Source organism: Macrobrachium rosenbergii, chromosome 14, assembly GCF_040412425.1.
Source record: "Macrobrachium rosenbergii isolate ZJJX-2024 chromosome 14, ASM4041242v1, whole genome shotgun sequence".
NCBI lineage: Eukaryota > Metazoa > Arthropoda > Malacostraca > Decapoda > Palaemonidae > Macrobrachium > Macrobrachium rosenbergii.
The window spans coordinates 54959995-54973492 of record NC_089754.1 but is presented as its reverse complement, the minus strand read 5'-3'; the positions used below and the strand labels follow the sequence as shown (position 1 = coordinate 54973492).

The 13498-nt window shown below is 36.9% G+C and overlaps 1 protein-coding gene across 24 annotated transcripts in view; it reads right to left on the bottom strand.

Moving 5' to 3' along the window:
* kat80 (katanin 80) overlaps positions 1 to 13498 on the bottom strand; it is a 214553-nt gene that overhangs the window by 33913 nt on the left and 167142 nt on the right. For all 24 annotated transcript variants that reach the window (XM_067116965.1, XM_067116971.1, XM_067116964.1 and 21 more), the window contains 6 exons: positions 5200 to 5418; positions 4864 to 4989; positions 3718 to 3905; positions 2112 to 2262; positions 1553 to 1713; positions 1071 to 1195 (listed from right to left, as the gene is read on the bottom strand). In XM_067116965.1, the coding sequence (XP_066973066.1) occupies positions 1071 to 1195; positions 1553 to 1713; positions 2112 to 2262; positions 3718 to 3905; positions 4864 to 4989; positions 5200 to 5418 (970 nt within the window). The remainder of the gene's footprint in view (positions 1 to 1070; positions 1196 to 1552; positions 1714 to 2111; positions 2263 to 3717; positions 3906 to 4863; positions 4990 to 5199; positions 5419 to 13498) is intronic.

Sequence of the window (13498 nt, the reverse complement as noted above, 5' to 3'; positions counted from 1 at the left end):
TTCAAGGACAAAATCTTATGAATATTTTATCACCTAATTATATATTTTATTTAATAAGATTAGTTTTTATTATATAGGATGCATAAGATATGTCTTCCTTTTGAAGTTCAATGAAGATAAGTTTCATCCAACCAAATGTCTGAGTAAACTATTTAACAATACCCCATATTTCAATTTGAACAGTTAAAAGAAAAACATTCTTGTGCAATCCCATTCTTTTAATTAAAGCATGTAAATAGAAACAAATCTATTTCTAAATGTAATTAAAGTATGGTTATACTAAATTTGCATTTCATACTGAGGGAGTGATTCACAAAATAACATCACTCGGTTAACAAGATTTCCATTAAAATTCAACGTCAAATCTACACACATTTCATTCCCATATCTACCGAAGTCATGAAGACACCTTGCTAAACCTTAGTATATCGGCATAAAATATAGATTTTAAACTCCCATTAATCACATACATCGTGTGACCGTGGAAATCACAATACCACCAGGCTTGAATCAATCAAGAGCCAGATGATTCCCACTGCCCGTGCTCCATCCTGCTTTGTAACGTAAACTCAACTACTTCATCACTTTTCCATGGGAATAAGTGGAATCAACACTGCCATCTCACTAGATCTTCCTGCTTGCTGCAGAGTTCTCATTCATTCAATTAATTTTGCAATCCATTCAGATAAATTAAAAATGTTTAAATCTAAGCTGAAAGAAAAACTGGCTTCCTTACCATTCTTCATGGTGACCCTAATCACTTTTCATTTATATAAATACCCCCAATTACTGTATTCATGAATTTATGAATATAAAATCAAAATGTTTGTAATTGCCCCTAGTCTTTACAATCAATCATACCTCTAACATTATCCCCAATATATATGAAGCTGCATATTAGCTGCTAATGATACGGAAGCCTCACAACCCACTTTTCAACTGATCTGGAGGGAAAACTGTGTGTATGACATTAAATTTTCAATGGAAAAATGACCAAGAAAAGAAAGAGCTAATAGCACAAAAAATTTCAGTGAAAATTATGTAATTAAACATACAAATGAGTAACTCACACTCCCGTCGCGTTTTGAATATATTATGGTATTCATTTAGGTTATTAATTTGTGGAGGTGGGTCCTCCTCCTGCGGCTCTTCCCCTCCTGTGTCCGATGCTTCTTCAGTCTTCATAGACTCGGCCCTAAACAAAACAAAACCAAAATACTATCTATAACCACTGTGCTGTAGTAGGATTTGTTATGCAATATAATTGTGCTGAACTGATCACTTCACATTTAAAAAATTTACCTGTATTTCGTCCATTCTCTTGCAAAGATTACAACAAACCATTTTAGCAAAACATTTTGTTGTTAATACTTTGGCACCAGACTTCTGCATGTAAATGCCATCTAATACTGAGAGTAATTGCAATTCTAGCCATATTTCAAAATAAAAAATGGTTCAGCACGACAGTATAAACTTAATTTTTCTCAACAGCAACAGCACAATAGCAACCATTAACAAAGCTACAACAAAAAATAAACACTACTGTACTTACGTGGCTTTCGTGGAATTCTTATCCTTACTAAAGCTTTTTCTTATTGCTGCACCATAACGGAAAGTAGATGAAGTGTCTTGCTGCGCTCCTCCAAACGGCTGCACCCGCTTCAAATCCACTACGTACAATGAGACGTGCACACCATGGAATCCAGCGCCAATCTGACATTTGCAAATACCATGAGTCAAAAGTTCACCTCATCTAAATAATACACTAGAGTACTTTTCTGGACTGCAGTACATCTCACTTCACCTATTTCAATCTCAACTAGAATTACCCTGCATGAGGGTAATTTGAAAATAATTTCTGATAGTAAAGATATGTGTTACCCTTCACTCTTGACACTCCTCATGTAATGCCAGGTAATGAAAATACTTATTTAAAAGAATAAGATGTTTAAGCCAAAAATCTCTATAAACAGAAAACCAGGAAGAATCAGTGTTAACAAGCAGATAACACTGTTTAAGACCATGACTGACGACACATGACGAATGAAAATGAGATACCAGTTTGAAATACTTACCAACTACCCAACCATATTAATACGTATGTCACTCACCAACTGATTGGACGCAATAGCAATATCCTGGATCTTTCCCCACCCCATAGCTACTGTGTCAAATGTTCGGGCTGGCTCCCAACCATAAACCTTTAGGACATCTGGGGAACCTGCATACAGACAGTCGCCATCTGGATGGTACGCTATAGTCCTGTTGAAAATGGAAAAATTTAGAACTGAAGTTTTCATTTTATTCCGTGTACAAATTAATTTAGTTATAAAAACTTATATACCACATGATGCTACAACATTCCTATTAACACTACAACAGTACAATACTGTATGATTTTTTATATTAACTAAATCTACCCTTCTCAAAATAATAATATATTCTGACAATTATATGGTAGTGACAATGTTCTTCCTCCCTGTTGGTACCAAAAATACTATGAGACAAGCATTCTACCATAATACGCTAAGGCTTAGGTTGATCCTCTATCCTTTTTCTTGTAATTTGACTTAGATTCTGAAAAGCATGTTTCCATCTCTAACAAAGTTTCTCACATTTTTTCACAAAAAAAATTAATGACTTCATTTTTCAGAACAAATGCAATGATATAGATACATTGTGAGCCAGAGAAAAATAAAGTAAGAAGCTTCTACTTCTTCATGTCTTTTATGTTACTATTTTATGTTACTTTCTAACAAAAATAACCAAACATACAATCTTTTAGAAACTATAAAGAAATGCAGGCTCTTTATCACTTACTATAGTGTGTAACTAGTCAGGATTATAATTATGGTAGTTCATACATTCTGTAAAATGTTAACACTCTGGATCCCACATCTTCACCAATTCCTCATTCATAAGTCTTCTCACTACATTCTGGTCTATGATTATCCCTTCCGAAAATCTCTTCCATTTTCCTTATCAGTGCCCATGTTTCTGCCGCACACAGTAGTCTAGACTTACATAACCATTATAAATCTTCAATTTCTCTACCAATGGGACTTTTTTATAACAAGTGGTCTTGCGATCTCTCTCTCCATTTCACTCATGCTGCAGCTAATCTCTTCCTTTCAGATCTCTCAACACCTTGACAGTCCCGTACGTCTCCAAAGTGACAAAAATGTTCTACATCTTTTAAGGCCCGTCCATCTATCACCACAGGGTTCTCATTTCCCATCTACTCCTATTTCCTCTTTAATTATATCTCAGGTATCAAAAACACCTCTATCAGTAAACCTGAGCAGATCTTGTTACACCATTAGTTACATTCCATACACTTTACACAGAACACACTCATCACCTTTCCCACAGCAGCCACACAACATTTTCCTAATTGCATTTTATCCCTCTCTTTTTCTTTTTTTCCAATATCATGGCATTAAAGACAGCCTTCATGATAATAAAAAAATTACAGTAGTCTAGGATACTAAACACAGAGAATTCAATTAAGAAAAACTTTGGAAAATGTATAAAAATCAAAACAGAGCCAAGTAAAAAACTAAAATAATAGAAAGCAAATACAGTGCATGAGAGAAAAAAAAGAAAGACTGCTGTTAAAAGTGATTCTTTACCAAAGACTTCCTTATGATATGATCAATCTAATAAGCAAAACATGTACACGTACTACCGTAGGTCTTGACCTCCTGCTGTACTCACCTTATGGGTCCTGTATCAGCATCTGTGGATGAAACTAAGGCAAACTTCTCAAGATCCCAGAAGTTGACAGTTCTATCATGTGATGCTGATGCCAAGAGAAACTCATGAGGATGAAACTCAACATCACTCACTGGTCCCGTGTGCTGGCCAAACTCAGTCATCATCTTACCAGCTCGCAGGTCCCACAACTGAAATGCACAATGCTTTATGTCGACAGAGTAACTTGTTCAAACAAATTTTCATTAAATAAGTTCCCCAACATAACCTCATGATGTGCTTGTAAAACACGATGCATCTCGAGGTAGCCAATTTGCATTTGACCTTCGTTCGGTCAAGACCTTAACCTCACTTTGCATATTAGATACATTAGTGCAGCATGCATGCCATATATAAACTCTTAATTTCATATAGTTTGAAAGTTACAGCTAAGGTTAGACTCCTGTTTGACCTTTGACCTAAGGATGGCCATGACCCCTGATTCAACTAAATAAAAGGATGAATCTTCATCATGCATATAAACTTTATATAAAACCTGAAGTCTTAACCTTCAAATACGTTAAAATTCTAGTGACTTAAATCACTGGAATCTTATATAACAGATGCTCTTCTGGAGGGGCTCGAGCTATATTTATAATCCAGAATTTACTGAAGTACAAAGGAAAACCCTGAGCTCAATAGAAACAAGGCTGCTTGACAAATCATTATATGCAAGCAAAGTATTTAGTCTCAAAATGATTTCTATAATATATACAGCATTATGCAGTGTGGAGTAGATCACAAATAGCTTTTATATGGAAGATAGGTTGAATAGAAATGTTTAAAATTTTGGTTATCTTGGTTCTCCTCTCTCTTCACACAGTAGTTAGGATGAAAAACTGTCCACCTGATTTATAAGGCATCAAAGTACAATTTTGCATCATAAATCTTTAAAAAAAAAGTTTTTTTTTTTCAAAGATGACAAAGACCTTGTTATCACATATCCTGAATTCTTTTATAGTGTCAAATGTTTTCTTATTAATGTCTATCTCTTTCCTTCCATAACTTGGATTTTTTAATGTAATCCTCTCTTTTTCTCAGTAAGGTTTGTGGCTAAGGAGGAGTGTATGTAACACTTAGACCCTTTCTTCCCATTCAGTGAAAAATTACCTTAACATTGCAGTCTTCTCCTGCTGAAGCAATCCACTGTCCATCAGGCGAAAACTTTAAACTGTTGACGGTCAAGTTGTGGCCTTTGTACGTGAAGATACAACCCTTGCGACGAATATCCCACAGCTGAAACAGCAACATTTGATAATGATAACAGTTCAGGTATGAAACACGAAACTGTAATTACTAAATCTAACAACAGAACAAACACGTTAACTCTAACAACTGACTAACTCATGAATTGCAGACCAAAACATAGCAACACTACTGTACTGTCCTTTTGAATAAAATTTATGTGAACTTGAATGCTACATATGTCCAGACATAAGAACTAACCTTTATATTTGTGTCCAGAGATCCAGTGCCGATGAAATCTCCATATGGGTGGAAATCTATACAGCGAATATTGGCTTTATGGCCTGTGAGCGTTCTCACAATCTTCGTTGCTTCTAAATCCCAGATCTTGAGCGCGCCACTTAGGGAACCTGCGCACACCATGCTCTCGGACCCAGCAAATCGAACACATTCTACTGGGGTTGTGTGGCCTGACAGACTCTGAAAAAAAAAAAAAAAAAAATCAAATTCAATGATTTTGTATAACAGATCCTCATTACCTTGAAAACAGCATGTAATAATAAAACACTGTAGTTCCAGGTAACAAAATACTTTTCCCAACATGTTGCCTGTTCACACACTTGCAGTTTTTGAGACTGACAAGATTCAAGAGTTTTTTTTTATATAATGGCTGGACCTTTCTGAACAAGAGGGAGATATATTAGACAATTACCACAGCAAGGTACCCAAAATATCCTGAAATCCTTAAAACATGTTTATGATCTCTCAGTATTAAAATTTCTAACCACATGTACAGGCAATCTTATACACTGGATATAGATTAAGTGGGTCAAAATAAGAGTTAACAGATTTATATCTATTTTAGTCAATATTAGACCTAATAACTCAATGTCACAGTGTCAGTTCTCATCCTGAAATAGGATATGATGGGCGAGATCAAGTTTGGAACCATCCTCTGCTAGGATTACCAAACTGTTAGGAGAGAGAGAGAGAGAGAGAGAGAGAGAGAGAGAGAGAGAGAGAGAGAGAGAGAGAGAGAGAGAGATTAAAAATATCTTTAGAATTCTGCAAAATAATTATGGACATATTTTCATAAAATCAATGACATGACTCACTGGATGAAAACTGACTGAATATAATTTTCTCTTACCTAAAATAATTTATCATCTTTAATTCCAATTAAAAGAAGTGTAAATAAAGCAAGCATATTTCATACACAGTAATACAAAAAACTCGCTGTATCCGAACCATGCGCTAACTTCCGTCAGATCGAGCAAAACCTTCTTCCTGCTTACTACCTTCCTATATCCTGTCCCCAAAAGCCTTCCGTAAACCACAAATTTCTTTCTTTTCGATTCAGTGTCCGGATTTCCACAATAATTTCACCCGAACCGCAAAAGCAACGCCAAACACTCGATTGTTCCCCGTTTCACAATCGCTGGGAATCAGACTCTTGGCTTTCCTCACATGGATCGTATATCGGAGCCAGCCAGTACACAGGGACTAGTTTTCTCACGTGACCCCATTTACTTGGGTTCCAGGTCAAAGAAAAGTGTGGAGAGAGAGAGAGAGAGAGAGAGAGAGAGAGAGAGAGAGAAGGACGATTCCTTAAGCTGCACTCAATTTTACTGCTAAAAATAAACGGAAATCAAAGCGCTTCCTGAAAATGGTAAGAGGAAAGTGGTAAGAAGCGAATACAAGGCAGCCTGAAAAAAAAAACTTAAGGAAGAATCGAGACTAATTACCAATTAAAATAAACGAAGACCGAGGACAGATAGAGTAAAATGGCGTACCAAGGAGAGGTGGGGAAAGAAAGAAAAAGAAAAGAGCAGCTCGTTCCGAACACCTGCAGAATCCGTGAACGCTGAAAAGTAAAACAAAAGAAAAACCCATGTTTACCCACGATACTTCGCCTCCTGGGAAGGCAGAGTCAGTAACTACTTTGCGGGAGGAAAAAGGGTCAAAGTTCCTCGGGAAAGCGGGAGGAGGGGGGAGGGGGAAAAAAGGCCAGAAGTTACACGAGAAAGCGCGGGAAGGAGGAGGTCGAGAAGCGGGAAGCAGGAAGTTCAGGCTTCAAGTTGAAAACTTCCTTCCTTTTTTATTAAACACGACAAAATATCAACATCGACACATACAAGATATCTATTTATCTATGCACGCTCTAAAAGACAGAGGTCGCCGCGAAATCAGCCATTTAACCGATCCGGCGCGTTCAGGAAGGGAAGAAGAAGAAGAACGCGCGCGCCATACGTAACAGAAAACCTATTCTCGCAAACGGCCGAGAATCGGATAATCGCGGCTGACGACTGTCAAGTCTCCGGTGATGAATGTTGGCTGTCAGAATCACTGACTTGCGTTTTTACGGTCATGTACCTATGCGCAGACTCAGTAATATAGTATTAATACATAATGCTCAAGAAAATATACACGACAAAGAGAGTCAGTAATATAACATTAACGCATATTACTTACGAAGGCTTTGTTCTCTCTCTCTCTCTCTCTCTCTCTCTCTCTCTCTCTCTCTCTCTCTCTCTCTCTCTCCTTCACTATAACTAAAAGAAGTCTTTGTTCTCTCTCTCTCCTTCACTATAACTATATGAAGTCTGTTCTCTCTCTCTCTCTCTCTCTCTCTCTCTCTCTCTCTCTCTCTCTCTCTCTCTCTACTTCACTATAATTATAAGAAGATTTTGTTCTCTCTCTCTCTCTCTCTCTCTCTCTCTCTCTCTCTCTCTCTCTCTCTCTCTCTCTCTCTCACTATAAATATAAATATAAGAAGGCTTTGTTCTCTCTCTACTTCACTATACCTACAAGAAGTCTTTGTTTGTTCTCTCTCTCTCTCTCTCTCTCTCTCTCTCTCTCTCTCTCTCTCTCTCTCTCTCTCTCTCTCTCTCTCTCTCTCTCTCTCTCTCTCTCTCTCTCTCTCTCTCTCTCTCCCCCCTTCACTATACCTTTAAGAAAACATTGTCCTCTCTCTTCTCCAATATAACTACCAACAAACAGTGTATCATCCGGCAGTAATACCCAAAAACACCGCATCGCAACACACGAAGGCATTTACCGCAAGCAATTTCATCCTCCGTAAACAAATTCCTGGTCAGGGTTTTCCTCCGAAAAAAAAATAAAAAAATAAAAAAAAAACTCCCTCCCTGCATCCGGAAGGGAGTTTTCCGGATGGCGAATCGACTAACGGCCGAAATAAAGGGGAAAATCCGCGGCGCTGGCTGGCATCGTCACCGCCGAAGGGAAACAGAGCACATGAGTTTTGCGCGAGAGTGTTTATGTTCGTCATTTTTTTTTCCTGCCGTGTCAGATGACATCATCGACGTTTTCGTAAACAAAGCATATACGATTAATATGTTCATTTGTGCATATTATTATTTCTTCGCTTGGTTTTCTACTTGTTTTTTCGTATAGATTTTGTGAAGTTACTCTCATCATCATATTTTCAGTTTTCAGATCAGGGGCGTCATTTGGGGGGGGGGGCATTCGCCCCCCAAGAGACTGATGGACCCACCAAGACTTGGTTTGCCCCCCTAGCCTTTGAAATAATAATAATAATAATAATAATAATAATAATAATAATAATAATATATTGGTTTGTCCCCTAGCCTTTGAAACAATAATAATAATAATAATAATAATAATAATATGTGGGTGCGCGTGGCACACCTGTTAGCCGCTTTATTAAATCAATGCAGCTCTTACATGGCTTCAAAATGCGTACAAATCTCCAAACATTTCTCGGGAGGGGGGGAGGGGGGCCTTACAGCGTCTCCCTAACCATACCAAAAGAAAAAAAAATCTGAAATGACGCCACTGTTTCAGATATGAAGCTTCTGTTCTGAGGAATACCGGACTGCGCAGACCGATGACCTTTTTGGCTTTGTTCCCCGATAATGCGTGCATATTTCTCATGTAATTGTTATAATTATTATTATTAAGTTCAAACAATGAAGCAAGCAAGCAGTTGTTCCATTCTTAGGGTGACAAAAGCAATGCTAGCCCGGTTGTGTAACTTGAGTCAGTAATTTCCCTCCTTCAGTGATGAGCACGCAATGTTAAAGAGAGAGAGAGAGAGAGAGAGAGAGAGAGAGAGAGAGAGAGAGAGAGCTAGGAAATAGTGTTCAACAAACTTCCTTTACAGTTGTATACAAGCCTCTGACTATCCATGCGGCAGGGCGCGGGGCTAGCAACCTCATCCACAACAGACTCTCTCTCTCTCTCTCTCTCTCTCTCTCTCTCTCTCTCTCTCTCTCTCTCTCTCTGTCTCTATAATATATATATATAAATACATACATAAAAATATAAATATATATACATACAGTATATACATATAAGTACATACACACATATATATAAATATAAATATAAATAAAAAATATATATATTTTTTTTTTTTTTACGGTCTAGAACCTTCAACAACCGGAACAGAAGGCTCATCATCCACCATTGAAGACGAGCAAACGTCTCAGCATCATCACCAGCAGAGGAAGAAGAAGAAGGGAAACTAACAGGACCTAAATGTGATCGTCCTTTCCCCTACTCCCGGCGCCCTCTCAAGTGTCCCAGAGCATGTCCAAAAATGCACGGACGGACACAAAAATTCCGCACGTGACGCCCCGTGCATTCAAAAGCCAATGACCATCGCAAACTTACTTTCTTCCTGATTCTGATCATTTTGTGGTCACGCTATATTTCTTTACCGTATGTCCTTTTTTTTTTTTTTTTTTTTAATGGAGGGAGACGCCAGGGAGAGGTTATCCTGACATTTGCAGCTATGCTTATGAGGGATGAAGGTTGCTAACCCGTACCTTTTTTTTCCTTTAAATACTGGTTGTAACCACTAAAGACAAATACTTATTAGGTATATAGTTCACTGCTTAGATGTATGAGTACCGTATATACAGTATATATCTACATACACATACATACATACACACACGTATATATAATATACATACCTATACATACATACATATGTATACACAATGTATATATTATACATAAGAGGGGATACCACTTTCGATGCATCGGAAGTTCCTTAGTATACCCCTGATCTGACAATTCAGGAGTTCAATCAATGTACAGATTATATACCAGCTGTAATGGCAACATTACAATGAAAACAACAGGAGCATCACTAATAATGCATCCCTGTAAAATACAGTATTACGTAAAATACATGACAATAGCCGACTTACATAGATGGTTAGCCAGGTCACAAAAGTTACGCTTCGAAAACATTAGGGATTGAACGAGAAATATATCCTGTTTATATCTGAATATTATAAAGTTGTTTTGTACATGTTGCGTGAATATTTGTATACCATTACAAAGTTGTTTTGTATGTTGCATGATTGCAAAGACGTAAGGCTCACCCAGGAAGAGGAAAAAGTTTTATGGGGCAAATAACAGACATGGAAAAGCGAAATATTATCTGGGGTACTTATTATTTCGAACGCTGACGGAAGACGGACACATTCGTTTCCTCAAACCAAAAATGGAGAAACTTTCCAAATTCTTACAATTACAAAATATGACCTAACGTTTCAAGACACCCTTGATCTTGAAGAAACATTATGAGATCTCGGAAAACTTAAGATGGCGACCTCCTCTCTACGAATCAATTTGGGCAAAATTCGAAAAGTAACAACCAAACTACCGCGTAAGGGATTATAAAATTCTTAGAGAACGGTGGGTTATCAAGGCGCCTCACGGTGAATAGGCTTCAATTACAATCCCTGCGGGTCGGGTAACCTCAAAATAAGCAAAGTTAATTTGGCGAAAATCCTGATAACCGATCAAAAAAAAAAAAAAAAAAAAAAAAAAAAAAAAAAAAAAAAAAAAGTTCAGGAACCAGGCCACATCAAATGGCACCCCCCCCCCACCACAACCCCAAACACTAAACCCCTTTTACCACATACCCTTTTGCCAACGGGAGATTCCGTTCAATTACAAAAACTAAAACGCCAGACGGAAGCTTATCTGATAACTAATCTGCTTCTGATGAAGAGGCGTATCATTGTTCTTTGTTTCATCCCTTCGTATTTACCTTTTAAATACTACTTCCGTCACTTTCTTTAATAAGCCCGAGGACATGGGCTGCCTCGTCATACCCGTCAAGCAACCTCTTCCTAATTCTACCGTCTAATCGAAAGCGTGACTCGGGACTGTTTCTTCAACTCTGTTGACAAGCTTTCAATTTTATTTTTTTCTGGGCCCAAGGCAGAGAGATTTATTGCGTCCTTTGTGGTTAAACCTCATTCTTTTTCTTTTCTATACCAAGCCTCAACTCGTTGAGGGAATTGGGTTAAAATCCCAGAGGGAATTGCACATAAAAAATGTCAAAAAGTGTACAGTCGTCTATAAAGCAAATCCAAAATCTTATGTCAATGGTTTACAATGCATCTCCTAAGGCAGTGGTTCTCAACCCTAGGGGGGACGTCAGCAATTTCGAAGGGGGCCGCGAGCCCTAGGAAAAATTAAAAATTCTCTAATTATATTCGTTATTCTCTTAGCAAGAGTCGCTAAGAAGCAGTGTCAAGTATCTCACTAATTCATTCCCAGAAGAATGAAAACACCCCTTCTCTTTCTCTTTTTTTATTTTCTTTTAAATCTGGGAGGAAAATTTACTCATAGATGCAAGGGGGCGAGGGTATGGAGGGAAGGACCAACTATTAGAGGGGGCTTGTTAATAAAAAGATTAAGAACCACTGTCTTAAGGGAAAGGAAGGATAATCCTCGACCAATGGCCAACTGGGAAACATGCTCCGGATACTAGAACTTCCACGAAACAAAAATACATCAGGACGACAAAACATCCAGAGATATGATATGACGATGATGATGATGATGATGATGATGGTGATGATGATGATGATGAACATCCAAATGAACAACTGAGTCGGCTTCTCCTTCCGTTCGGCCACACTCATCCAGTCCTAAAATAATCTGACGTGGATGCTCTCAATGGGAACACTTCACCACCTATAAGAATACAGTACTTGGGAATAAAATATATTTACAAGTTCGGAGCATTAATAACGTCTACATGAAAGTTTAGATAAACTTAATATAATTTTTGGTTTTCATGTCCTTCTCTGATTCTAATTTATTTAACTCTCCGTCTTTCTCTTGTTGGCCAAAGAAACAGAGATCAGCGCCTGCCCTATGAGCCTACAGAGGCCCAGGAGGACTAACTATATGTATATATGTATATATGTATATATATATATATATATATATATATATATATATATATATATATATATATATATATATATATATATATATATATTCTGACTCACTCACATCAACCCAGGTCTTTCAATTGAAAGGCGAGGGCGCTGCCCACTAGGCCATACAAGTCTGAAAGTCTAGTGGGCAGCGCCCTCGCCTTTCAATTGAAAGACCTGGGTTCGATCTGATGTGAGTCAGAAATTTATTTCTGTTCCACATGTGATTGTGTGTTGATTATTTCTATATATATATATATATATATATATATATATATATATATATATATATATATATATATATATATATAACTTTACTATTTTTATATTAAGCATTACAAAGATCCTCCAGAACCAAACAGTGTCGGGATGGTCAGTGACATGAAACCTCAGAGCCCCTCCCGACAAAGAGAACGACCACAAACGACTGCGCGCAGTAGAACTGACACCTAAGAAGACTGCACGGTACTTCACGGCTTCTAATAAAATCCCGGTTTCCTTTCTCCAAATTTACAGCGACAATTACTTCCAACCTCCTGCCCAAAGCAGTCGTTTCTTTTCGTAACTGTTACGCCATTTCCTCCCGAGGAGCTTCGACAGCAGTTACTACATGCATTTGTTTCCTCGTTTTTTTATTTTTTTTAAGTCAGCCACCCAACCCACCGTTTGCACAACCGCAAATTACTTCCCAGGCCATTTTTGAACATTTACATGAAATGCAGTTATGACAGAAGTAGAAAGGCGGCGATTGTGCAGTGCCACAAATTATAGGAAATAATCTCACCAAATTCTACAGTTTTCTTCTAACTTTCAGTATGTCTGCAAGGTATAAATTGAAGTTATTAAAATGTAATATACGTTTTTATGGATTTTTTTTTTTTTTTGGTCACATTACATCTTGCTCTCTATTGAGTTTATGTATGCAGCCACATTTCATGAATCTTATTACCACATATTTTCTGGGAGGAATAGGGGATGCAAATATATATATATATATATATATATATATATATATATATATATATATATATATAAATATATATAAATATATTATATATATATATATATATATATATATATATATATATATATATATATATATATATATATATATATATATATATATATATATATATATATATATATATATATGTATATATATATATATATATATATATATTGATTATCAAAATTTGTGATTCATCTCATAAATCATACAGCAAAAGTTTTACTGAAATTTCAGTGACCTTGAAACCTAAATTGAATTCACTGACACTGGGATTAGGTCAGACAGTCATCCCTACCAGACCAATACTGATCAAGAC